Raw genomic sequence first — 27,634 nt, forward strand, 5'->3', positions numbered from 1 at the left:
TTGTGCAACAGTGTTTATAACTACTGACCGAAAAAGAAGAGGAGAAAAGTCAACCAAGCGGTGAAAGAACACAGAGAAGACACGATGTTGAATTCTGCGCGCTCTCAGGGGACCACACAGAAGTGTCCAGATGAGTCCCGTGAAAAGAGAACATCAGACTGGGAGCTGTTTGAGACCAACCGAGGGGCTTCAGACCAGCACCGATCAGCAATGGAGGCAACACAAATTCATCTCCAGCCTTACTTGCTTCAACCCCGCATGTTTGGCCGCATGTTGGTGTACAACAGCAGAGTCCGCCCTGTCCTCACCCACGCCTCTTTCCAAGGACGCGTGTATAACTTTTTGGAAAGGCCGTCCGGCTGGAAGTGCTTCGTTTATCACTTCACTGTGTGAGTGTTACCGTGATTCATCATCTAAAGAACAACAAATACAGCCACTGTCGGAAATATATTTATAAATGGATTTCTTGCATAGCTGTGCGCAGTTAAAGAAAGAGAGAGAGACAGAGAGAGATACATAGATACTTACATCCATCCATACACAGTAATTTTCGTACATTTTACTCTCATTGAGGAAAATTATACTTTGAAAAGGAAAGTATTTGGTTCCACTGTTAACAGAGTAAAACTTACACTTGAAAAAAGAGTCAGATATTCTGAATACATTTTACTCAAAGTAGCAGATTAATCGTATATCAAATAATGAAAATCATATTTAATTTGATGGGAGCATAAGTTACGCAGTCGGCACGATGATCGACTGGTTAGCACGTCTGCCTCACAGTGCAGAGGTGCAGGGTTCGATTCCGGCCTCCCTGTGTGGAGTTTGTATGTTTCCCCTGCATGGGTTTTCTCCGGGTACTCCAGTTTCCGACCACATTCCAAAGACATAGTAGGTTAAGTGTTTACTCTAGGTGTGATGTGAGCACAGATGGTTGTTCATCTAAGTGTGCCCTGCGATTGGCTGGCAACCAGTCCAGGGTGTACCCCGCCTACTGCCCAAAGACAGCTGGGCTGGGCTCCAGCACGCCCGCGGCCCTTGTGAGAAAAAAACGGATTAGAAAATGGATGGCTGGAAGGATATGTTACACACATTTTACTGATGGGAGTTGGGGGTGGGGCTTCATGTGCTGTGAGTGAAGAGATTTTGATCCATTCTAAAGATTTACTCCCGCTCTACTGCCTGGGGAGGCAATTGTATTCCATCCATCCGTTCATCCATTATCAGAACCACTTATCGTCATGAACGGTCGCGAACATGCTGTAGCGCATCCCGGTTGCCTTCATGTGGATCTCAGATTCAGGAGGAGCAGCGTGATTTTCGTCCTGGCCGTGGAGCAATGAACCATCTCGACATGCTTGGCAGGGTCCTTGAGGGTGCCCAACCAGGCAATATGTTTTTTGTGGACTGGGAAAAAGCGTTCAACTGTTTCCCTGTGTGTGTGTGTGTGTATGTGTGTGCATGTATGGCAGGGTGGGGGTGGCGGGGAGGGTGTCTTCAGGTGTTTCGGGTACCAAACACCCTGACAAGGGCAATCCTGTATCACCAATATCAGAGTTTTGTCTGCATTGCCGGCAGTAAATTGGATTAATTTCCAGTGAGGGTTTGACTCTGCTCAGGCTGCCATTTTGTCGCTGATTCTGTTCATAACCTTTCTGGGCAGAATTTCTAGGCATAACTGAGGCGTTGAGGGGTCCGGTGTGGTGGCCTCAGTGTTGCATCTGAGCTTTTCTCCAACTCTGATTGGAGCGGTTCGGGGCGAAGTTTGTAGCACTTGGAATTAAAATCAGCACCTCCAAATTTGAGACCATGGTGCTCTGTCGGAAAAGTGTGGAATGCCCTCTCAGGGATGAGATCTTGCTCCATTTGGAGCAGTTTAAGTCTCTTGGGATCTTGTTTACGAGTGAGGGCAGGATGAAGCAGGAGGATTAAGCAGCATCTACTATGATGTGGACACTGTAATTCTCTTGTCGTGGTCAAGGAGGAGCTGATTGGAAAGGTGAAGCTCTTGATTTACCGGTCAGTCTATGGTCCTAATCTCACCTATCGTCACCAGCTGTGGGTTGTGACCAAAGGAACGAGATCCCGGATCGAAGTGTCCAAAATGAGTTTCCTCCACAAGGTGTCCAGGCTCTCCCTTTGAGATAAGATGATAAGCTCGGCCATCTGGTACGAGTCAAGCCACTGTTCCTCTATGTCGATAGGGTCCAGTTGAGGTTGCACAGGCATCTGATTAGGATGCCTTGTCGACCTTCCCTGGTGAGGTGATCTGGGCATATTGCACCATCAGGAGCCCCAGGGAATGACCCAGGATACGCTGGAGAGTCTCTCTGCCAGCCTGGGAACACCTTTAATAACCAGTTTAATAACAACTATTAAACTGTTTTTCCTCTTTGTATCCCTTTTTTTCAGGTTCCTCGTAATTATTGCTTGCCTGATTCTCAGCATTCTGTCAACCATGCCCATCTATCACCTCTTTTCCTTCTCGGTTCTCTTCTGGGTGGTAAGTGTTTATTTTGATTGTCAAATTGAGACTCTCCTAGTGAATCAAATGGGAGTGATTCAACACTTCAACCGCGAGGAAGTTGTTCATATAAATAATACAATGTTAATGTGAAGTTTCAAACCACAAGTCAAACTGTGTCTGTATCAATTTTCTTTGGAGTCCCATTTACGATATGAGCTGCACAACAATATTTGAGCGAGAAGCACAGATTCTGATCCTGATCAATGTTTCATGAAGCAGTTGTGCAAGGTAATGCATATTGATTTTATTAAAAAAATATTCGAGAAGCGGACCATCTAGCCACCTCACCCGCAAAACTGTACTTCTATTTCCATTGCCCACAGTCTGCAGCCATTTCTCTCTCTCTGCTGGAGCCTGATATGATCTCACACTCATCACTTTTGGACTGATTTTATATACTCAGATGCTTGATTAAAATGTTGTAAAAAGTAATTTGGTGTCAGTTTTGGTCTCATTCCTAAATCACCAATCATGTAAATAATTACATTTAGATAAAGGAACACTCTCACAGATTTTTTTTTAGATTTCTGACAGACAAATTGCATCAACCGCAATCTGTTCGTCAAAACAGGTGGAGATTGTATTTGTCTATGTATTAATAAGAGGACACAAACAAATTCAAGCAATAGATTAAGCCGTTGATGTACATTTGCACCATCACCTGTGGTCACAAGCTGTCTGTCATGCCCAAAAGAATAAGATCCCACATACAAGTGGCCAGAATGAGTTTCCTCCGCTGGGTGTCTGGGCTCTTCCTTAGAGATAAGTTGAGGAGCTCGGTCATCCGGGATGGGCTCAGAGTAGAGCCGCTGCTCCTCTGAATTGGGAGGAGCCAGATGAGGTGGCTTGGGTATCTGATCAGGATGCCTCCGGGATGCCTCCCCGGTGAGGTTTTCTTTGCACGTCCCACCAAGAGGAGGCACCGGGAAAGACCCAGAATATGCTGCAGACACTATTGTCTCTCAGATGGCCGGGGAACACCTTGAAATTTCCTCTGAAGAGATAGATAAAGTAACTTTGGAGAGGGAAGCCCGTGACCCAGCCCTGGATAAGAGGAAGTAAATGGAGGTTGAAATGCAAAGTACTTGAACATAGCTGGAGTCTTATTCCTAAATGTGAGCACACTTATGTCAAAGCAACTTTCTTTGGTTTTCTTCTTGAAACACCTCGCTTAGAGAAGGTCCTTCTTTCAATAAAATATCCCCTGCCAAAAAAACCACAAAAAGTTCATATTTTGATTACGCCTTCTAAGTTCACCCAGGCCTGAGCATAACAACACTTAAATATTGCCATATTATGAGTAATAGAGCTTGAGTTTATATAACCCTTCGCAACAATGCCAAAAAGATGCATGCTATCATCATCATAAGAAAACTGTATGACCTTTGAATGCAAATTACTTTGGTAGAATGGCAGCGTGGGCTGATGAATGAGGGTTGGGAATCGCATCATAAAAGTGGTTACGTTTGAAGCATGAAGTGTGAAAATATAACAAGCATAACAGGAAATGAACTGTCTCGAAACTTGAACATGGCACTCTCAGGGATGCTAAAGTTTCTAAAAGTTAAGCCAAGTTCAAGCATACTGTACATTAGTTGGACTTTTCTAATGTATTGTTTTTTAAAACCGTAAATATAAGTAACTTTTCCCCTACAATATGTATATATATTTTTTTTACTATCTGTCAGTGTAACCAAAATAGTTCTAATGCTTGATGCATGAACCAAAGTAACTTTCACAGCCTTCATGGTGGCTTCGTTCTCTCGGATCTGAAAGGTAAATGTTTTATTCAAAAGAGGATAATGTAATAATGTGACACACCCAGCATTTATTACATGCCATGATGTCAGAAAGCACATAATTTGGAATTTAAACAATGAAATCCGCACTTATTTTTCACTTAAATTCACCGTCAATCATAGTTGCTCAAAAATGACTTACCTGGTTCCCAAGAGTGGGTTTCTCTTTTCTTTTCAATGTACAATTCTGTGGAGTGTGGAATGCACTGGTCCAAGTACCAAATATCGATCAATACACGGGCAGCGCACAGGAGGGTATTGGCACCAGGGGAACCAAACACCAACCACTGGTTGACGGGTCAATTGCCCAAGACCGTAAAACCAGAAGCATGAACCTGTGCACTGGCTGGATCGATGACAAGAAGGCCTGCAACTCAAAGCCCCACCCATGGATACTGGAGTGTCTGGAACGTTAGTTATACCATCAACAAGATCCTTTAAAAAAAAAAAAACATTCATCAAGAACTCAGTGAGCCTGTGAAATACAACTGTGAAGGCCAACTGAAAGTCATTTGCACAGACACATATCAAATGTGGCATATTCCAAGGCTGCTTTTTCTGCATAGGCCTGAACCCGCTCAGTCAGATCATAACCGGTTCACTTTCTGCACAACATGCTGTTCTCTATCATGGAACTGTATCGAAAAATTTACCAAAAAACTACATTCAAAGTCCCAATTTTATTAGAATTGGGGTATGTGGTTAAGTGTTGCTGTATATGAATGAAAAGTAACTCTTGATATTACATGTACATAAAATTATGTGCTTGCGTGGACATGTTTTAAAAGTATTCATTCACCCATACAGGGGCATTTAATCTAGAGGTCTAAATGACAATGAGTCCGATCATGGTGTCCATGTTGCCGTTCAACATTGCCTGTCCTTTCTCTCTTCCCAGGAGATTTCCCTTGTGGTCTTTTTAGGTTTGGAATATATTTTCCGACTTTGGTCAGCAGGTTGTCGCAGTATGTATGTTGGCTTCTGTGGACGACTGCGATTTGCAAGGAAGCCAATAATTATCATCGGTATGAACTCGCACACACAAACGAACACGCAGATTCAAACGGCAAATAAATATGCCACAACGAAACCAAGCAAATACAAATTCAGTGCAATTAATATATTTCCTCTCTCAAAAGCCAGTTGTGACTGCATTAGTCATTAATTGTATTACGGTAATCAACATGTAAACAAATGATGTAATTTAATGTCTGTATGTGGTCTTTGATTTCCTGTTTGTTTTATTATTTTTAAATGGTTTGTTAATTTTCCATATAACGTTAAACTTTTCAAAATTGTATTTTTCGTCCAATCAGGCCAAATGCCGACTGTTGTTAGACTACAGTATACATTTTTTTTGTACATTTGTACACCAATGGCGCCTTTTTTTTCAAGCCGTTCATTCTCGATTCTCTGCACAGATCTCATTGTTGTGGTTTCCTCAATCATCGTGTTAGCGGTTGGCTCCAAAGGACAGGTGTTTGCAACATCTGCTGTGAGGTAAGACTGCATACAAAGTGAAATTGCAAGGGGGGGGGGGGGGGGGGGAATAGGACACGTGTTTTTGACCCAACTGTATATTGGGAGCTGTTTTTATAATTTGGAAACTTGGAAGTTTTGCCAATTATTGGAATTTGATTTGATTGAAATTGTCCGAGAGCAGGGGTAGGGAACTCCAGTTCCTTGAGAGCCATTTCCTGCCTGTTTTAGAGCTCTCTGTACTTCAAAACACCTGATTCAAATGATCAGCAAGCTCTGGAGAAACCTGAATCAATCATGATCAATTGAATCAGGTGTGTTGGAGTAAGGAGAGATCTAAAACATGTCTCTGTAGGAACCGGAGTTCCCTACCCCTGTCCTCGAGGAATGCACTGCGGCCACCTCTTTCTGTTGTAAACAGAGAGATTTTTTTTTAATTCTCAATGTAGCGCTGTATTTTACATTAAAAGTAACTTTGTTCGATTACAGTTATTTTTTTGTTACATTTGGTAGTCATTTACAGTACTGCCTCAACATACAAATGAGAACCGGTCTTGCCAATATTTTATTTGTATTTTTAACACTAATCTTCACTAAGGAAGGTTTCATGAACAATAAAGACAGTCTTTCTTGAGTTAAATACTTGTTTTTATCAATTAAAAAAAAATAATGTCATCTCCTTGATGTCACATGCACACTACTTGTTTTTATAAAAAAAGGTCTTTCAAAACTTCACTAAACATACAGCAAATACTTTTGTTTTTTATACAATATACAATGAAGAGTCTTTTTTTGACCTGAAATATTGTATTGTAAGCACATTGTGTGTGTGTGTATATAAATGAAATGTAAATAGAACATAGTTTGGGGGCTGGAGCGGAATAAGTGTATTACCGGCATTCATTTCAATGGGAAAACTTAACTCAATTTACAAACGTTTCGAGGGATCATGGAGAGAATTAAGTTTGTCACTTGAGCTACCACTGTAACAAAAGAACGAAAACTCCACCCATGTGCGCAGTTAGACCACACTTTGTGACTTGCACTGGGCATGAAAATAGGGCCCAAACATTAAATTTTAGAATATGGCTTACCAGCAGCCAGCGCCCAAGAGAGTGAAAATTAATACAATATACTCCTGCATACTCATGGTGCGCCACAAATAAATTTGCATAGCTGCAGATTTTTTTCAATATTTTCTTAATTTTTTTAATATTTTGGGGGTTTTCAGTCATTCGCCCGCCTGTTTTTTTTTGTTGTTTGAAGAATTTTTTGGGTACTTTTTTTTTCTTGCAATGTATTTTAATGGGTTTCAATTGCAGATTTTCACTATTCGTGGGCCAGCCCGGACACTACACCAATGAATAGCGGGATCCACTGTATTTACTTCAACAGCATTTTAATCAATATTTCTATGTTTTAATACTGAACAGTATTATATGCTGAAACAAATTATCCTGTTTGACAAAATAAACACATAAAATCTGCTATGTAGCAGGGCTGTGTTTGTAGAATCATGTTATAGCAGGGAAATCTGTACTGCACATCGTATGTGCGTGTCATCCAGTCTTGTATCAAGAACCTGAAAGCGAAACTTGAGTTTGAGTACAAGTATCATTGAAGAAAGTTGAATAGTTGAAGAATCTTGCTTGGGTAAAGAAAATCTCAAATTTGCGGTATCAAATGTAAGTATTCAAAGTAAACTGTTGTCACCTTTTAAGCATGCCATTACGTGCTCATTCTAGGGGGATCCGTTTCCTGCAAATACTCCGTCTGCTCCATGTAGACCGCCAGGGAGGAACGTGGCGTCTCCTGGGGTCTGTTGTCCATGCCCATCGACAGGTATTTCAGCCTTTTCCGAGTCCAAAACTCTCAGGGCCTTCTGATTTTCTTCCCTCTGAGTTTTAATCAGCGGAGAGAGGTGACTATGATTACCTGCTCTTACCACTAATCTTACATTCACTTTTCCATGTCCATTTCTTTCTGCTGAGCGTGGAGCCTGCTGAGTGGTTAGCCCCAAATATGACAAAATTTTCTCTCCACCAAGGCTAGCCACTGACATGAGTTGGAAGAAAAGAAAGTATCCTGCCATTGCCACATGATTGCTTATTCTTGCTAGTGCTCGAGACAACAATGACAACTGTAATGCTTTTACCGTTACATTTACTGTACTCACAGTAAATCCACCATGAAAGGCACACATTTACAAATACGTAAAGTAAATATGACTGGTAACAATTGTGTAAAGTTTTTTTTTTCCTTTTTCAGGATTGTCAAACTAGCCACCTGTGCGCCAATAATTATGCACATGTGTGATTACATAAAATGTAATAGACTCACGGCGGCACAGTCGACAACTAGTTCGCACATCCGCCTCATAGTGCAGAGGTCAAGGGCTCCAGTCTTCCTTGTAGGGAGTTGGCATGTCCTCCCCGTGCCTACGTGGGTTTCCTTCGGGTATGCCGGTTACCTCCCACTTACGAAAAACATGCATAGCAGGTTAATTGAAGACTCTCAATTGTCCTTAGGTGTGAATGTGAGTGTGAATGTATGTTTGTCTCTGTGTGCCCTGCGATTGGCTGTCAACCGGTTTGGATGGGGTCCCCCGTCTACTGCCCGAAGACGACTGGGATAGGCTCCAGCACCCCCCACCCCGCGACCCTTGTGAGGATGAAACGGATCGGAAAATGGATGGATGGATGAAAGATAAAAGTAAAATAAAAATACTGTCAGGTTACCTTCCTCAAAGTGTCGAACATATTGTCATTACCTACATAGAGACAGAATTGTGGAGATGTTACTTACAATGTGTCACAGAAAAATCTGAGGGTGCATCTAATGTTGCAACCATCCATTGTAAGTAATAAAGCCCTCCTTGCATTTGATTTGAGCCATGCAGCACATTGAGCCATTAATTTTACTATTTAAGGCCACTTATAGCCTCGGGTAAAAATTAGGTGCTGCATAGTCAGACTGACCTATATGTTAATGCAGAGCCATCATGCAAATTACATTGTTATAAAAGAGTGAGTGGCAAAATGTCAGACGAGATGTGACTAAGGCGTACGTGTTTTGTGCCATTCCCATAATGTCACGCTCTTCTAGGAGAGTTATTATTTGGTTTAGTATCACACAGTTGCAATTCTCCAGCACACAATAGGTACTGGAAGTCCCATTGCATTTTATTATTTGGACATGCTGCATGGGATCCTCAATATGTGTTTCTTACAGAGGCTTTGTTTTCGCAGTGACGGTTACTCAAGAACCCTTCTGTGGTAACATATGTGTGTTTCAAATTCTAATTCAGTTCAGTTTCATTTACTCTAATTACACTCCCATCTTAATTGTATAACTTAATTTAAATACACACTAAATAGCATTGTCATGCAGCTGGCTTGTCAACACACTTTGCACCGCTGCTCTTCACTGGCTCAGGAGCAGATGGGCACTGCCTCTTTAATGTGGTTGCCAGTTCGCCTGAATTTCTGGTAATGACTCCAGGAAGACATGCATGGATGCAATAAACGATATCTGAAGATATGCTGACAAGAAATCAACATCTACTGGGTTCTAACTTAGTCAGATGAGTACTCTCAGTGTTTGCTCTCAATACAATACAGGATGTATTGTATAGCACTTTCACAACAGCAGCAGCTGTAGCAGAGGGCTTAACAAAACAGTTAACGTAAAGTAAAATAATAAACACAACACATAACAAATAACACGGACAGCCGTGTAGTCCTAACCACTTTTCCCTCATACGCTTTGTTGTTGAAAGCACTTTGAGATGAAAGAGAGTATCAAAGTGTCCTTTGACCCGTGGATCAGAGACGTCATGCTCAAAATGTGCACACGTCGGCTACAAGCTAAGTTTCAAAGTCAACAAGAAGCTGTAGCATCCATTGACTCTCATTTTAAATAACAAAGTAGATCAAACCAAAGAGATGTTGGTTGTTTTTTTTTTTGTTTGTTTGTTTTTTGCCTAAAGTGCAATCAGACCCTTAAGACTTTAAAACACAAGAGAGATGAGGAGTCAAGCAGAGTTGTGTTTTACTTGTGCACAAGGAGAGTGAACGAGTGAAATTCATTACATTCTCTGAACATCTCTGGAAACACGTCGCTCATCCCGCCCCTTTTATTGTCTTCGTGAGTGTCCTAATACACAAATTTCTAAAGGGTGGGGAAATACACAATGTCTTCCAAGGTTGGTTTGTGATAGCAGCTGCGGATGTGTCACAAGGGCATCCACAGCTGCTATCTTCTCTTCAAGAACAAGCTGGTCTCTTCAGAATGATAAACTACTTTGATTGATTGCACGCTATGTACATACATTAAGTCCTTGTCATAATAGTACCGGTAAGTTGATTATACATCTAAAAGAAGAGAGCGATAAATTTTATACAATTACTCTTACCATAGGTGTCAAACTCAGGTCCTGGAGGGCCACTGTCCTGTATGTTTTCCAAGTCTCCCTGTTGCAACACACCTGATTCAAATGATCAACTCATCAGCAAGCTCTGCGGAAGCCTGACACTGAACCTGTTCATTTGAATCAGGTGTGTTGCAACAGGGAGACTTGGAAAACATGCAGGACAGTGGCCCTGCAGGGCCTGAGTTTGACACCTATGTGGACTTACACAATTAAAGCAGGAGGACCCAATCCCTGTTGGACCTATTCAGCCAATTAGAAAAAACTCTGCAAAACATTAACTTCCATGTATTTGATTATAAAGGTCTCCACTCTGGTAGGGATTTTTTTTTGGGGGGGGGGGGGGGGGGAACGTTTATCGTTTATCTCTGTAACTTCTTCCATTTTTGCTCGCGTCCACTGAAAAGGGAATTAATCTCTTATTTTTGGGAATTAATCTCTTATTGGGAATTAATCTCTTATTTTTGGAAGGAATCGCCAAATTTGTCACAAAGAGTGTGTTGTTGTCTACCAAATGTCATCAAAGCACTAGATTAGAGTGCGTTGTAGTTATCTTGTATTGTTAGAAAAAAATGTACCTGATGAACATCAAAGCTACTCCACTGGGTGCCAGCTTCCTTTCTTTGACAATGAATAAGTCAATGCCCCACACATCTGTTAAATACTTAATAGCACACTGCTGTGTATTATGTGTTGCATAATGCACTCCACATCACTGAAACATCCTTCCTCCCCTCATGTTGATAAAAGATTGTGCAGCGTTTGGGCAAATGAAGTGTTTCATACCCATACTTGTGTCTTGTCTTGAAAGGAAGTGAAAATGACTTTTTTAAAATTCAGATTAAATAAACAAACAATATAACAACTGTACACTTATTTATACAGAGCAAAAAAGATAGCACTGAAGAGAGTATTGTTGTTGTTTTTTTCTCGAAATAATCCTTGCTTTTTATGTGAATGTGTATTTCAGGAGCTAATCACGACACTGTATATTGGCTTTCTGTGCCTCATCTTCGCCTCATATTTGATCTACCTGGCAGAAAAAGAAACCTCGGACATGCTTGGTACATACGCTGATGCCCTGTGGTGGGGAGTGGTAAGAATATGTTTGAGGTTGTTACGTCATGATCATGTCGAGTCATTGTAGTGTTAATATAATGTAGGATTTGGAGTTCAGCTAATATTTTAGTTTTTCAAATTGTGCATTTTAGTTTCTCAAATTGTGCAAAAGGCATGCTGGAGAACATTTGTGCTAAGGTTTTAAAATAGCTTTAAAAATTTGAAATGTATATTCTTAATATAATTCATATTTGCTTAGTTGGCAGAACTTGTATACTAAACTGAGACGTGAACTGTTTAATATGGAAAGTTGAATTATCAGTTTGTAAAAGTGTTATGTGTTTGTACAAGGTAACAGTGACAACAGTTGGCTATGGAGACGTCATACCTCAGACGTGGCTTGGGAAGATCATTGCATCTTGTTTTTCTGTCTTTGCCATATGCTTCTTCGCACTCCCTGCAGTAAGTGGAAGCAGACAATGTAACACTCGGCTCAAATAATATAATCACGAGTGCCTTTGGTTGTCTGTCAATTGCTATTTATTGTTTTATGTTTATATTTATACATTTATGTCTTTATGTCTTTTTTATGCAATTCAGTTTCTCTGCCCTTATTTTTTTTTAGCTCTGTGTGTTTTCAATATAATAATAATAATAATAATAATACATTTTATTTGTGGGCGCCTTTCTAGAAACTCAAGGACACCTTACAACAAGCAGTTAAAATCACAAACACAATGTTAAAAACAGCATCAAATAAAATAAGAAAAAATCCAACAAAAAATAAATAAATAAAAATAATGGCTTTATGGTCCGAGTGAGTAGGCTTGTCTAAACAGATGTGTTTTGAGGCTGGATTTGAAATGTGTTAATGAGTCCGTATTACGAAGGTCAGCGGGGAGTGTGTTCCAGAGTTGGGGAGCAGAGCGACTGAAGGCTCTGTTTCCCATGGTGACGAGGCGAGCAGGGGGGACAGAGAGGAGGAGAGAGGAGGAAGAACGAAGAGAGCGGACAGGTGTAGGAATATGGATGAGGTCAGATAGGTATGGAGGGGCTAGGTTATGGATGGATTTGAATGTGGGGAGCAGGATTTTATATTGAATGCGGTGTAAAATGGGGAGCCAGTGGAGATGTTGGAGGACAGGTGTAATATGGTTTATGTATGGTGTGAGTGTGATAATGCGGGCGGCTGAATTTTGGACCAGCTGAAGCTTATGGAGGGTTTTTTGAGGGAGACCGAGCAGGAGGGAATTACAGTAATCGAGTCGCGAGGTGACGAGGGTATGAACAAGTATAGCAGTGGACTGAGGAGTGAGAGAAGAGCGGAGCCGGTGGATGTTTCTAAGATGATAATATGCAGAACGAGTGATGTGGTTGATATGTGAGGTGAAGGAGAGGGTGCTATCAAGGATGACACCCAGACTCTTGACCTGAGGAGAGGGGGAGATGGAAGAGCTGTCAAAGGGAATGGAGAAATTGTTTATTTTGTTTAGGGTGGATTTGGTGCCAATGAGGAGGAGTTCAGTTTTATTGCTATTCAATTTGAGGAAGTTTGAGGTGAACCAAGATTTTAATTCCTGCAGGCAGTTGGTTAGGGAGGATGGTGGGAGTATGGTATTAGGTTTGGTAGAGATGTAGAGCTGGGTGTCATCCGCGTAGCAGTGAAAGTGAATGTGATGTTTCCTGAAGATATTACCAAGGGGGAGAAGATAGATTAGAAACAGCAAGGGACCAAGGACAGAACCCTGAGGAACACCTGAAGTGAGGGGAAAGGGGTGAGATCTAAAACATTTGAGCTGGATAAACTGGGTGCGGTCAGAAAGATAGGAGCGGAACCAGGAGAGGGGGATGCTGGTGATGCCAATGGAGGAGAGTCTGTCGAGGAGGATGGAGTGAGAGATGGTGTCAAAGGCTGCACTGAGGTCAAGCAGGAGGAGGATGGCGAGTGAACCGGAGTCGACAGAGAGAAGAAGGTCATTGCATATATTGAGGAGGGCAGTTTCGGTACTATGGAGGGGACGGAAGCCAGATTGAAATTGTTCGTAGAGGTTATTGGAGGAGGGGCGGCCCGGTAGTCCAGTGGTTAGCACGTCGGCTTCACAGTGCAGAGGTACCGGGTTCGATTCCAGCTCCGGCCTCCCTGTGTGGAGTTTGCATGTTCTCCCCGGGCCTGCGTGGGTTTTCTCCGGGTGCTCCGGTTTCCTCCCACGTTCCAAAAACATGCGTGGCAGGTTGGTTGGACGCTCTAAATTGTCCCTAGGTGTGAGTGTGGGCGTGGATGGTTGTTCGTCTCTGTGTGCCCTGCGATTGGCTGGCAACTGATTCAGGGTGTCCCCCGCCTACTGCCCGAAGACGGCTGGGATAGGCTCCAGCACCCCCCGCGACCCTAGTGAGGATCAAGCGGTTCGGAAAATGGATGGATGGATGGTTATTGGAGGAAAGATGGGTGTGGAGTTGAGCAGCTACTGTTTTTTCTAGAAGTTTGGAGATGAACGGGAGGTTTGATATGGGACGAAAGTTATTCAAGTCGGAGGGATCAGAGCCAGGTTTCTTCAGTATGGGAGTGACAGCAGCAGTTTTGAGATGGGAGGGTACAATGCCAGTAGAGAGGGAAGTTTGAATAATGTTAGTGATGAGAGGGGAGAGGGAAGCTTTGACTAGAACAGTAGGGAGAGGGTCAAGTTGACAAGTAGAGGATTTGGACTTCTGGATTAAGATGGAGATTTGGTGGACAGATGGGGAGGTGAATGCAGAGAACAGGTGTGTAGGAACCGGGGAGAATGGAGAAGGAGGGTTGGGAGCAGATGAAGGGGTGAGCTGCTGTTGGATAAATTGGATTTTGGATGTAAAAAATGAGGCCAGAGTATTACAAAAATCAGTGGAATAGAGATGTGAGGGAAGAGTGTCAGCAGGTTTGGTGAGTTTAGAAATGAGTGAAAAGAGTGATCTGGGGTTACCTTCATTGGAACTGATTAAACCAGAGTAGAAGATTGATTTGGCTTTGGATATTGAGTCCTTGTAATGGAGGAAGTGGGTAGTGTACATTTCTTTATGAATAGTGAGACCAGTTTTTCTGTATAATCTTTGAAGTTGACGGCCTTTTGATTTAAGTTGTCTGAGGGTAGGGGTAAACCAGGGTGCTGTTTGGTTGAAGGAGACAGCATATTTGCACTGTGGTTGAGAGAAAATAAATATCATCTGTGCTGTTTGTTGTACATATTTGACAATAAAGCTGACTTGACTTGACTGAAATGCACCCTCTGTAGGTACAGGGTTAATTCTGTCTTTGAAAAATGCTTATATCGAAGTAAATTGTAAATTATCGTGATCAACTTTTGTGATGATCAAATTATTTATTGAACACACATAGCAGCAGCCCACCAGTGTATTGTTGGGCCTTAACGAGCTTTGATTTTCTTCACAGGGAATATTAGGCTCAGGCTTTGCACTCGAGGTGCAGCAGAAGCAAAGACGGAAACGTTTTAACAGACAAATCCCTGCTGCTGCTCGTGTCATCCAGGTAGTCATCCGTAAAATACGAAGCTAGTGTCATTTGTTGTAACATGGTATGACCGTGAATCTTCCTTGCACAACTAGTACTGTACATTAAATGGGTTCCACGTTTCTCACGTTTGTCCTCCACAGACATCATGGAGATGCTTTGCAATGGAAAACTGCAATTCGGCCACGTATAAGATGTTTTTGAGGAAGAGATCTAACGCTCTTAACTCTTCACTGTCGACCCCAATGCCGAAGAAATTGGTTGGTGCATCTATTTGATAGATTCTCCTATAACATGGGTTCACATTTTTACCAGGCCTAAAAGATGTGAACAGATTAGTTTAGACTAGGGATGCTCCGATGGATCTTCCACCGATTGATCTGCCGGTTTTATGGAAAAGTACGTAATCGCAGATCAAAGTCTTTTATGGTTGATCGATCACCATACATACATGAGACAATTGTTCCTAATCAATATTTGTTGCAACTGCAAACAATTAATAACAATGTCATACTTAACTACAGAGAAATCTCCACCATAACTTTGTTTGTGAATAACATGAGTCAATTAGTAATACACCACATAGTTGTTTCTGTTTAAAGCTTCACTTTGACCCGCAATGCACAATGCCATGCAGAGTCAAATGAGGAATTGATCTGTTGTATACACAATGTGAGCGTTAAACACAAGCACACATATATGACAAGGATTAACGTCCTTATTACTTCATTATTGAAATGTAATGCAGTTATGTGTGGTGCTCAAAATGAATTCATCCATCAATCCATCCATTTTCCTTTCCAGTTATCCTCACTGGGGTCGGTGGTGTCTGTTACAAAAAGACCCAAAAATATGTTTTGTATTGATAACACAAGTTTTGGCATTGACAAAGAGTCATGAACGATGATGATGAATGATACCGTTTGTTAGGCTTTGTGGAAACAGAGCACAGGACCCACACACAGACACAATGAACTCTGAATGGTTTATTGCCAAGAAGTGGGACAGGTCTAGGTGGCAGGAACTGAAAGGGAGTCAAAAGGACCAAGTCGAGGAGTACAAGAATGCTGTAGTGTAACAGCTTGGCAGGAGCGAGTACGGCAGGAAAGAACGCTGACAACCTGGCAAACGGGTGGCTGTTCAGGCTGGCTTTTATGCTGCAAGTGTCAATCTGTGTTTCAACCCTGTGGTCATGAGCTGTGGGTCTTTATCGAAAGAACAAGATGGCAGACACACACGGCTGAAATTAGTTTTCTCTGCAAGGTGTCCACATTCTGCCTCAGAGATAAGCTGTGAAGCTCCACTCTACCAGGAGGGGCCCAGAGTAGAGCCGCTGCTCCTCCGCTTTGAGAGGAGCCAAATGAGGTGGCTCGGGCATCTTGTTAGGATGCCTCTTGGTATGTTGCAGGCACATTGCACTGCGAGGAGGACCCAGTAATGATCATGAACATGCTAGAGAAACTGCACCAAGTGGGAGGGAAGTCTGGGCTTCCTTGCTTAAGCGGCTGCTCCCATGACCTGAGCCCAGATAAACAGAAGACGATGGATGGATGGGTGGCTGGTTGAGTGGGTCGTGGTGAGGTTCAAAGTAGTTTACTGTTTATATATTTTAAAATGGAATCATGTGTGGAAAATCACACACAAAACTGCTCCCAATCGCAGTTCCCACAAATGCATTTAATTTAAATTTCTGTGTGACTACAGTTTGAAATAATTCATCAAGGTGTGATCTTCATCAAAACATGCCATCCATCCTTCCATTTTTCATAGTCCATGTCCACATTAGCATCGCGGGTGAGCTTGAATTCATTTAGTCAAAAAAATTGACATATTTTGTCTGTTATTTGAACATTTGAAACAATCAAATGAACTATAGAATTCAATCGCATGTCCGCCACATTGAAGTGTGTCACCTGGGGTTGTGCATGCACACGTCGAATACTTTGCTATTTGCGTCGGTCATTTTGTTAGCCTAAGATGTTTGTGTTTCATTAACAGGAGAAGTGTAACGAGGAAACTTCTTCAAATGGTCTCACAGTTCCAAGCATGGTCTCTGTCTCTGCTTATGATAGTGACAGGAACAACTTTTTGAGTTCTGACGTGTGCAACGCTATGGGCACTGGTAAGACCATCTACTTTCTTGAATGTTTCTAGTTTAGCGTCAACAAACAACTGTTTTTTAATGATGAGTCGTCCATCTGAAGAACATATCCATTGGGGTGAAACCTGAACATTTAGTGCGAAAGTAAAGATGAATTTTTGGTTTGAGATGTTTCTGATATCCGGGGATGAGACACATCCTTAACGTTATATATTTATGAGCAGGTTGTAGTATTAAAACAGGATCGGGTTGCACAGCTGAACCTATTATACTCTACTCAGGATGTACTGTAATGAAGCAGCAATCATGAAGAAGTGGTGACAAGCAGAAACCTGAATTACATTTAGTGTCAGCTGAGCGAGTGAATTGTGCACTCTGAACGCAACAATCGTGTCTGCTTTTGTTCCTGAGAAGGACACAAATCATTATTTTCTAAATCTTGCACTGGTAATCTGCTACTCAGGTCTTCTTATTCTTTTTTTATGAGAGGGTTTTATGATTACCGGTAGATGGAGAAATAATGTGTTTCAATACCCATGCAGCAAGAGAGTAAATCGATAACAAGAAAATCATTAAACCTAATTTTGTCATTCCTACATGATTTACCTTCCTTTAAAAGAGCACTCATAAGCCTGTAGCTTAGTCAAACCTTAATTCCCTCAAAATGAATTCATCCATCAATCCATCCATTTTCTTTTCCAGTTATCCTCACTGGGGTCGCTGGTGAGCTGGAGACGATCATAGCTGACTTTGGGCAGGGTCCGTTCTGAACTAGTCATACTGAAATAATCATATTTAGAGCTTCAATGAACCCAGCATACATGTTTTTGCAATATATAGCCGGAGAAAACCAATTCAAGCTTGCAGAGAACAAATTGCACAGAGGAAGGCTGAAGATGAATTAGACCTTCTTCCAACGTCAGAACTGTGGAGCGGATCAGATCGGGCTTTTCACCCTTATTTCTTCATGTCATGTTGAATGTTTTCATTTATTTGGGCATCTTTCATACATCTTGAAATGCTGTGCATAAAAAATGACAATCAATGCCTCAAACCTTGAATGGATGCTGTTTCAAAGAGGAAAAGACATACAATATCAGAAGGGGATAATACATTCTGAATAGTCTCTGATCTCTCTGAGTACAATACATACAACACAAAGCCAGAAAGCCTTTATTGCTCAACAAGTCCAAGCTTACCGTTTGCCACCAGTACACATAATACAGCACAGCGGCTCATTGTCTTGTAGAACCAGCTATTGCCATATACTGGCCATGTATAAGGAACAGTGCTCGTGCACTTGCGGCGACACAGTTCAAGGAGTGGTTTGCACATCCACCTCACAGGTCTGAGGTTGAGGATTCAAATCCGGGCTGTGTGGAGCTTGCATGTGCTTTCCATGCTTGTGTGGGTTTTCTGGGGGTACTCTGGCTTCCTCATACATTCCAAAAAACATGCATATTAGGGTCACTAGAGACTAAATCACCAGTAGGTGTCAATGTGGTTGTGAATGATTGCTTCTTTTTATGTGGCCTGCGATTAGTTGGCAACAATCTAGGATTTTCCCCACCTCTCGCCCAAAGGCACCCGCAACCCTAGTGTGGATAAGCAGAATGGACAATCCCTTTGATCTGGCACTTGCTGGTAAAATTAAAAGTGCACCGCTGCAGACAGTAGAAAATTAATGGCAGTTAGGTGCCTGCCTCAGGAGGTGTGGCACTGCACCACAACACTATTACTTTTCTCTTTGCTTTTGATTTATAATTTAAACAAATGAAAAAGATACTGTATCTATTATATTCAAGAGCCCACTATGTGACATGGATGAGATTATTTGTAAATGACAAAAAGCTTCGCTGCTATAGAAACCAATTGAATTATGGTATTAATGGGTATTTTATATATCTTTACACGGTAAGATCCCCCAGTGAGAAGTTCCCTTTTTAACTGATGGATGTGATAACTGACAAACTGTTCAAAAATTGAAACATCACTGAAAATGGGGTTGAAACAAAGCACATTTTGTGTGTGTGTGTGTGTGTGTGTGTGTGTGTGTGTGTGTGTGTGTCTGTGTGTGTGTGTGCGTGTGTGTCTGTGTGTGTGTGTGTGGGAGGAGGGGCATCTTTCATCATTTTGTGGCTTTTTGCTCCTTCCTCGGCTTCTGTCATTTTGGATGATTCATTTCTTTTTCTCCTTCATATTTGTCTCCATGCTTTAGTTTACTTTGTGTCCACATCCTGCACATGTCCCCACTTCACTTCTCGTCACTTTTATTGTTAACGATCACTTTGTCACCACGATTACCACATTTCAGGACATAACTGTTGCTGCATGTTCCTTAAACACATTCTTGTCACATTCAAATTGTTGCCACCATAATTTGAACAAGTATTAATTATTGTTTTTATTTTTTCAAGATTTGAAACTGAAATAGAAGGAAGGAATATGTTGTACTGCTTTAGGATTTGTCTTTTCTTTACATTTTCAAATGCTATTTGATGTCACTTCGACACAGAACTTGTCACACCATTCTCAGTTCAGTCATGCCTTCTTCTGATGTATTTTTTATTTATTATTTTTTTCACACGCATCCCACACATGCTTGCACAAACATCCATTTCACTCTTTCCCTGAACATTTGTTGGGTTTCTTACGGCCACATTGGCAGTGCCCAGGAAACAAACAGCCATCTCTCCATCAACCAGTATCCCAATATGCATTATTTTGCGGGTTTAGTGGCAAGTAGGTATCAAACCTGTGACCCACACTACACAAGACAAATCCTTCAGGCAGGTGGTAAATGAATTTATTGACTGGCATTCTAGTTCTTAGTTTCAGTATTCACATCAAAAGCGAAATACAAATCCCACAAAGGTTCCCTGCACTCGTTTTTGCGGCTGTATTATTTCTTTTACAGCAAAGGTAATAGGGGCTTCTTCTTTTTCCAGTTTAAAATTGCCACTCTGTTGTGCTGCAGGCATAGTAGTTGCAGTATTAACTCAATCTTGTCTCCTTGAAAAGACATCCGCTGTCCAAATTATAGTAGAGAACATACAGCCCCAGATGAAAGGAACTTGCTAATGTGGTACTTGCTCAAATTCCATGGAAACAGATTCGACAATTACAGATGACAGCACTATTTTCAGCCTTACAACATAAAACAATTATTAAGCACTATTATTATAATCGTCACCGCCACAGAGTTCTTTTTTTGTGACAATTCTCATTTGCCAATGCAATTAGAATAATGTACTTCTCAAAGAACAACTTTGATGTTTGTCATCATCTTATTTAATCAAAAAAAATGGAACAAAAAGAGCTGTCTAATAGAATTCTCTGTAAACCATTCCCATTCCCAAATGTTGAAAATGTTCACATATCACATATCAGACCCTGAAGGCCTAACAATATGAATATTCTGATGCTAGATAAGCTATTGATCAGAAGATGAATATGAGAGTCCAGTTTACAACATGGTGTGCACTGAATATTTCTAGAGAGGAGCGGTGGCCTTCTGGATGTTAACCCTCCCTCTGGCCTTAAGAGGAACTGCAGTTTTGAAGACAACCTTGAGCAGGAGTCGGAGCGAGACAGTGCACTGACTGCAGCTACCTCCATATCACAGTGAGTTTAGTCTTAGTCACACTGCGGAAACAAGTGTTTTCAAGGCCTGCATTAGCTCTTCTATAAGGACATAAACTGCAGAATAGAGGGTCATGGTTTGAGCTCCAATCCAGACAAATATTTTAAGATTGCAATTTGTTGTTCGAGAGATGCTCGTCTGATATGTCGATACACTTGTGTCTCTGTGTTAAGTCTACCTTCAGCCCGCTGTACACTGGCCGAACTCTCGTGGCTGATGGTCAGCCACCGTTTTGCGGCTAATCAACACTTGAATCACCTGTGCATGGTGTTGCAATAAAGCAGATGTAACGGTTCATCGAAATGCACACGAGCAATCACACAAACAAAATTATGTTTCGAAGTCTTTAAGGTAGTGAGACACAGCTAGCCGCCAAGCCATACAGATGCAGTTTATACAGTTTACAAATATGTTTTATAATACTTTATTACATATACCGTATATCATATGTACCTGGGGATGAAATAGTGAAAAATGCAGACTCTTTTACCAAAATGCATGTGAGAGTTGTGCATAGCTTTCTATGTGCGGGTCAGTGAATAGGAGGGAGGGAGCCTCTCAAATTGGCCATACCGATTGCCTCCTTAAAGGAAAGCAAACACCGCTAGGGAAGTTAGCTAGCTGTGAACATGGCAAAGCACAGATCCAGATCCAGACTCTACAATATTATTATTTTTTTGTTCTGGCTTTAGATCTACATTGCTTTGTATTCAATTCATAACATGTTTCAGCTATCTCTTACAATGAGAATTTTTAACCTGACATGCACAAAAAAAAAAAAAAAAAATGGGTGCAGTGCAACAAAATGGCTACCTCAATTTAAATGAATAAAACTCAAAATATTTGGACTAAAAAGCAAGAATGTGTTCATTTCACCGCATTCAATTCTTACATTTGGACTGACCCACTCAGTGTGAGTCAATGTCTCTGAGTTGCCATCGAGTGGTAGCTCGACACGGTGCCAATACTGGCCCAGAGCCTGTGTGGGCCACCATGATGTTGGAATGTGCCGGGAAAGTATTTGGTGTTTAAAATTAACCTGTATGATGTAGTCATCCTAAGAGCACTGCTGTAAAATAACTGCCTATTAGGGAAAGTGGCACTTTTGTGAGGTGGCTGAAGCACTTGAACAATGAGAGCCTGAGTTTAATCAGAAGGGGAAAAAAACTGTTAAGTAACTGCACTATAATGTAGAGTTTACACTCATTGAAATAAATGAGGTCTACAGTTTTGACCCTTGGGACTTCCTTTCTAAATCGTGGAGTAATGATGTCGAGCTGGAATTGCTTGCAGCAGTGTTGCTGGGAAATATCATTGCTGTGCTGACTCCAATTTATGAAACTATCCATCTATCATTTTTTCTGTGCTGATCTAAATGCAGTAACTAGCACCTGTCAGAGAGTGCCACCTAAAACTGAACGCTAAATTGAGCCAATTTCGACAACATTTGATGATAGAGTACCAATGTGTATCCGTTTCTCTACCAAGTCTTATCAAATCCATCATCGGAATCAATTTTCGGAAAAAAAAGGGTTTTTTTTTTTTAGAATTGTTTTTTTGATGGTAATTCCTCATATGTCTCCTAGATTACATTTGCCTTAATTTCACTTTGGTTTCGTAATTAGCATGATTGTACAGAAACAAAAATTATCATGGAGTTCTGGATACAAGGAATTTATTTTGTGTTTTTCATTTAAATCCAATTTTACATGGAATGACTTTCCAGATTCAACAGATCGTGCTATGGTGAAAAACATGTTGCTAAAGGTTGTGCATGGTAGATTGCACCCAGTTTCATGCCAGCTAATAGAACGGAGAAGATCATTATCTTTGGGCTATTACTTTTTTTTCGTATGGTGGCATATTTAAAGAGTAAATAAATAAATGAATTGGACTCTTCGAACAATCAGGGTTGGAATTCAACCCACTGGACGACCCACTCTACCTACTGAGCCACAGCCGCCTGCCCATATCATAATCTGGCTTTAAGAATGTATGTAGGACTTTTATCGAATTAAAAAAAAAGATTGGTGAGACATGTTCATCGTAAAGCTAGACGATCGGCTCATTGGATAGTTTTCATTCCTTGGCTTAAGCCTATTAAGATTATTTTTGCCCAAAGAAAAAGACAGATATAAGCGTGGTTACGGCCTATTTATTAAACTCCTACTAACACACATTCACTGGATGTGCAAATGTCTCGCTGTTCCTTGCAAAGTCCCTCCCTAAATTGGATTAGGATTTGAATGCTTTGTTCATGATAGATAGCTCGATTCTTTGTAAATAATAATTAAATATATATTTTCTCCAATTCAGTCGTCAACATCAGTATTTTTAAATAATACAACTATACAAAGCACAGCATTCATGATTTAATCCTATTTCGACTTTGGCCGTTGACTGCATTTCCGGAGGAAGCCAATAGAGCTCCCCATTATAAAATACACAATGCTCTTCCTTCTACTTATCCATTCATTTGTCTTTCTAGCGTAATGAGTCCTGCTGGTGGAAAGCAATAGTTCATCATAATAACTCTTGCTGAAATGTGCTACAATCTCCTCGGGACTTCTTTTTGAGGATATCACAAAGCAGCCAAATTCCCAAACATGTTGCCTCTCTGCTTGCAGCTGCTAAATATGAAGTTTTTCTTTTTACCTTGTGTTGTAGTTTGTTTGTTATTTTTTCACCAGGATTTTTTGTTAGACATATTTTGCTTTATTGCTCATCATAAATTATGTAAAACTGTATCAACAACACCTTTCAAAATGCTTCTGAGGAGGATTCTGGTGTGTTTCCTGTTTGAGCACCTTATATTTGAATTCAAATCATTGTCGTAGTTATATATGCCACATTTATTACATGCAGCTGAAACATTGCTTCACTTTACACCACCCCATTTTTTAAAATTAGAAATATAGCCCCGATTCCTGGTGAGCTGTATGGCTTGTTTCTGCCCTGTATTTTGTGAATTTTACAACAATGTTTATAGCATATTTTTGTTTTTATTCAGTAATCATATGTGGCTGACTGATTTCTTTCCTTTTCAACATTAACACCTTCATCACATGATTTTCATTTGAAAATTTTTAACAGACTAACTGAGTCCCATAGACGGGCTATCCGTGTGATCCAGAAAATGCACTATTTTGTGGCAAAGAGCAAGTTCCAGGTGAGTGCATCATTTTGTGTTTTGAGAAACATCTTCTGTTTAAATGTGAGGGAGAAATTGTTGTTGTTTTTTTTCTTTGTTGTTTATTGAACAAAAGGATTCAAGATGGCACTTTAAGAGAGTTATGGTATTCATTTGATATGCAGTATACATACGGTATACAACTGAGTGTTATAACAGATTGACCAGAGTGAAAGAGAAAAGCGATGTTGTTCAATGAAAGCTTGCTGGAAAAAAAAAAATTAAAAACAAAAGCCACAATTGTCGCTTTGGCAGTACAGTCGCATTTCTGTCATTGCCAAGTATGGCAGTTGATCCAGTCCTCCTGTTCAGCTCCACAACTGTTTAATAAACCGGCCTTGCATCAAAAATTCCTTGTCATCATAAAATTCAAGCGGATTGAGCCTGTTGATCAATTTTCTTCAAGAAAGTCAATTATTTTTGCTCTCTACACCTAAGAAATGCAACCATTGTTAAAATTAAACCATCCCAACTGTCAGTTTAAAATTAATACTTGATCACAGTTTAAAATGGAGTTTAACACACCCGAATTCAAACTTAATCCATGATTTAATATTGATTTAAAGTTAAACCTTGTTGGTGCAATCAGGCCTGAGGAGTGTTATATATTTAAATATTTGAATTACATGAAACGTTCATTTGTTGATGTAAAAATGCATTACATGCACAGTGTGATGGAGTGTGATTCTACACAAAAAAAGAATAACTGAAAAACACTTTCGGTTTTGTCATAATTATGATGAATGATATCTGAATATTGTACACAGAATTACAAATGACAGTATTTTAATTCAATCTGTGTTGTACAAATATAGATTTGAAAGAAGTGAGCTCAAATATAGCACTGCAAGTCTTCTTTCTCCTCATAGCAAGCTCGTAAACCATATGAAGTCCGAGATGTGATTGAGCAATACAACCATGGTCATCTCAACCTAATGGTGCGGATCAAGGAACTCCAGAGAAGGTAAATGTGTCACTTTCACAACCTTTGTACAGAGAAATGCATGATGATCTCACCAACAGAGGTCACAAGGAATATGTTTGATGAGAAATTGTTGAACGTGTCATTACTTTTCACGTACTCTATGTCTCCAGACTCGACCAGTCATTAGGCAAGATAACTTCATTTCAGACAGGAACTGGTAATTCATTACTTAACTGTTCTATTTAATATATGAACTGTTGGAGCAGGAACACCTGTACCCCTTTTCTTTAACTGCTGTTCCTGTTTAGATCGGGCCAAAGACAAGGGAAGCAACTCTATTGGATCCCGACTCAGCAGGATGGAGGACAAGGTAGAGTTTATTTATATCATTTGGGGCATCATTTTAAGTTCTTTGACTTTCAACCAATTAATTTTTTTCTTCACCCCCCCCCCCCCCCCACACACACACACACAAAGAGGGTTCTTGACATAAAACTTCCTCAAAATGAACTCAGGTCAGGACAATATGAAATGAGCTTCTGTTGCCTTTTCACAATGTAAGAATTGAACATCATCAAAGATGATCGGTTACGACTAAGATCACGGTTGCACTGGGGCCTATGCAGGTTGACTTTTGGGGTGAAAGACCAAGTCCACCAAAAAACTGAAGGGCACACAACCAACCACTCACACTCATATCCACATTTACAGGGTTCGTACGGTAAGTTAATAAAAATCCATAAAAAAAGAAGTTGTAAAAGAGATGGTCGGTCCGCATCGCATGGCCGGCCGCTCCCCATCCCGCCCATCCCCCCCGTCAGGCGCCCGTTCCTTTCCCCAACCCCCCACCCCACACCCCACCGCCAGCGCCCCAACGTTCGTCCGCGGAGTCTAGCCAACTCTATTCCTGGCTGGGCCGCGGCCGGCGTTGGGGACCTCTCCCCTCCGGTGCCGTCGCGACCCACCAGCCCTCAGAACCTTACCCACCCAGCCGCCGGGTACCCAACTGTCGGGGAAAGTGGGGTTCAATGTCTCATACAGGTAGGAAAATGAAAATTTGACCTATAGTATGTCAAATAAAGGGTTAGCTGATTGCCCGTAAAATTAAAAATGTGCCCTTCCTTTGGCAGCAATGATTTGAACACCAGCTCATTGATATGTGGCTTTCTGTTCAGCCCGCATATTGCTGAGCGGGCATTAAATCCACCGTGAATCCGCTGCTGAGGGAGAAAAGGTCCTTGGCTAAATTAGCCCTCAAAAGTCCTTAAAAGGTACATAAATAAAAAGCAAGTAGAAGAGTGGGAACCCTGATTTACAGCCAGGGCAATTTAGAGTCTTTAAAACATCCAAGCGCACAATAAACTCCACACAGTTCTAACCACATGCTCATTGTCAGCATGGTTCTGGCTATACTGGAGTCTTTAAATTTCAGTGTAAAACTGTTACGTGTTCTAACCATTATTTATACATTGCCGTCGCTTTTTATAGATCTCACACATGGATCTGATGCTGAACCGCATTGCACAATCTCTCAGTATTCTGCCAGACCAGAGGGATGCCATTGGTGGCGAACGTGAGGGAAGACCGAAGCCACCGCCTGGCCACAGCAGCAGTGTCAATCGCAGTCAGGATGGTCTCCCAAGCTATGAGCAGCTGTCTACCAAGTTGGACAACAGCAACTGATCGGTCCATCTATCTATCCAGCAATTTTCTCTTTTGTAACTCATGTATCAAATATTATTTCACCTATCCGCAGATACCATGTAGATATGTATCCGCAGTATCTTATCATCATTGGAATAACATCAGGGCAAGGTGGGAGAAGATCTTTCTCATCTTATTTGACCTCAGCTCTGCTTTTGACACCATAAATCACTCCATCTTTCTCACCTGTCTTGAGTCCTCCTTTAATATCACTGGCACTGCTCTCTCCTGGTTAAACACAGCTCTGCCATTCCCTCATCTACCCATATCCGTAACCATGGCGTCATCTTTGATCAGTCACTCTCATTTGAAACCCTCATCACCAAAACTGCCTTCTTTCACCCCAAAAATATTGCCCGTATTCACCCCTCTCTCTTACCCCCTCAGCTGCTGAAATACTGATTCACGCCTTTATCACCCCACGACTCCACTACTGCAATAGCATCCTTTATGGCTTGCCCACCAAAATTCTCAACAGACATCAAAACATCCAAAACTCTGCTGCCCATCTCCTCACCCACTCCCCATCCAAAAACGAATCCAGTTTAAAATTCTTCTCATCACCTTGAAGGCCCTTCACAACCTTGCCCCCCTCCGACCTCACTGATCTCCTTCACTACCACACTCCTACCTCTAATCTTAGATCTGCCCACCTCCTCACACCCTCCCATCCGAACCGAGCACTGGACCTGGGGAGACAGAACCTTCTCGAACCTGTAATTCACATTAATTCATTCAATATAATATTTTTTGTCTGTTTTTACACACTGTTCCATGTTTGCAGTTTTTAATATGAGGATTGTCTTAATTTTCCTGTTCTTTTTAATTATTGTCTTTTACTATGTAATGTGCCTTTGAGTGTTTTTTAAAGTGCTATACAAATAAAATGTATTATTATTATGATTATTAACACGAAGCAGTTAGCGCCTTGAGCCTCAGGCTATAATGACATTGTCACATCATGACTTTTCTGTCCTCCTTACTTTTGATCTTTTTGCAGAAAAAGAACAATATTGTGCAAAATAATTGCTCTGCTCCAAACACTTTTTTTTTCTTTGAGGGAGTTCAAGCCATGGGGGTACCATTAGGTGTGGTAAAACGAAGCATAAAAATAATAAGCTGCAACAGCACTAGTGTGAGCGCTTGAGTGTCAGCATTCAATAACAGTGCCAAGCATGTCTGATCTGAAATGTTAATACAGCTTTTTTTTTAGTCTGTGTTTTGTGTTTCCATTTAAATGGTCATTAAATATATTTTTGTCCGTCTGTGTTTTAAG

At 41.0% G+C, this 27,634-nt stretch overlaps 1 protein-coding gene across 1 annotated transcript; it reads left to right on the plus strand.

Annotated features, from left to right (window-relative positions):
• On the plus strand, window positions 1-27,623 carry kcnq1.1 (potassium voltage-gated channel, KQT-like subfamily, member 1.1). Its single transcript, XM_086106911.1, has 16 exons — window positions 1-389; window positions 2,413-2,503; window positions 5,225-5,351; window positions 5,748-5,826; window positions 7,551-7,647; window positions 11,205-11,330; window positions 11,645-11,755; window positions 14,718-14,813; window positions 14,939-15,055; window positions 16,794-16,917; window positions 20,394-20,520; window positions 23,633-23,708; window positions 24,599-24,693; window positions 24,825-24,871; window positions 24,963-25,024; window positions 26,143-27,623. Exons 1-16 carry the CDS (start codon window positions 85-87, stop codon window positions 26,335-26,337), a joined length of 1,875 nt encoding a protein of 624 aa, XP_085963037.1. The 5' UTR covers window positions 1-84; the 3' UTR covers window positions 26,338-27,623.
• The last annotated feature ends 11 nt before the right edge of the window (window positions 27,624-27,634 follow it).

Source organism: Hippocampus guttulatus, chromosome 3 (genome assembly GCF_054856545.1).
Source record: "Hippocampus guttulatus isolate MCC_2025c chromosome 3, RoL_Hgut_1.0, whole genome shotgun sequence".
NCBI classification, from domain to species: Eukaryota; Metazoa; Chordata; class Actinopteri; order Syngnathiformes; family Syngnathidae; genus Hippocampus; species Hippocampus guttulatus.

Excerpts from the sequence above, each read along its gene's own strand:
- kcnq1.1 (XM_086106911.1), top strand. The coding sequence starts at position 85 with ATGTTGAATTCTGCGCGCTCTCAGGGGACCACACAGAAGTGTCCAGAT. Across the intron at positions 2,504-5,224 it reads TCTCGGTTCTCTTCTGGGTG|GAGATTTCCCTTGTGGTCTT; the intron begins GTAAGTGTTTAT and ends CTCTCTTCCCAG. Across the intron at positions 5,352-5,747 it reads GAAGCCAATAATTATCATCG|ATCTCATTGTTGTGGTTTCC; the intron begins GTATGAACTCGC and ends TTCTCTGCACAG.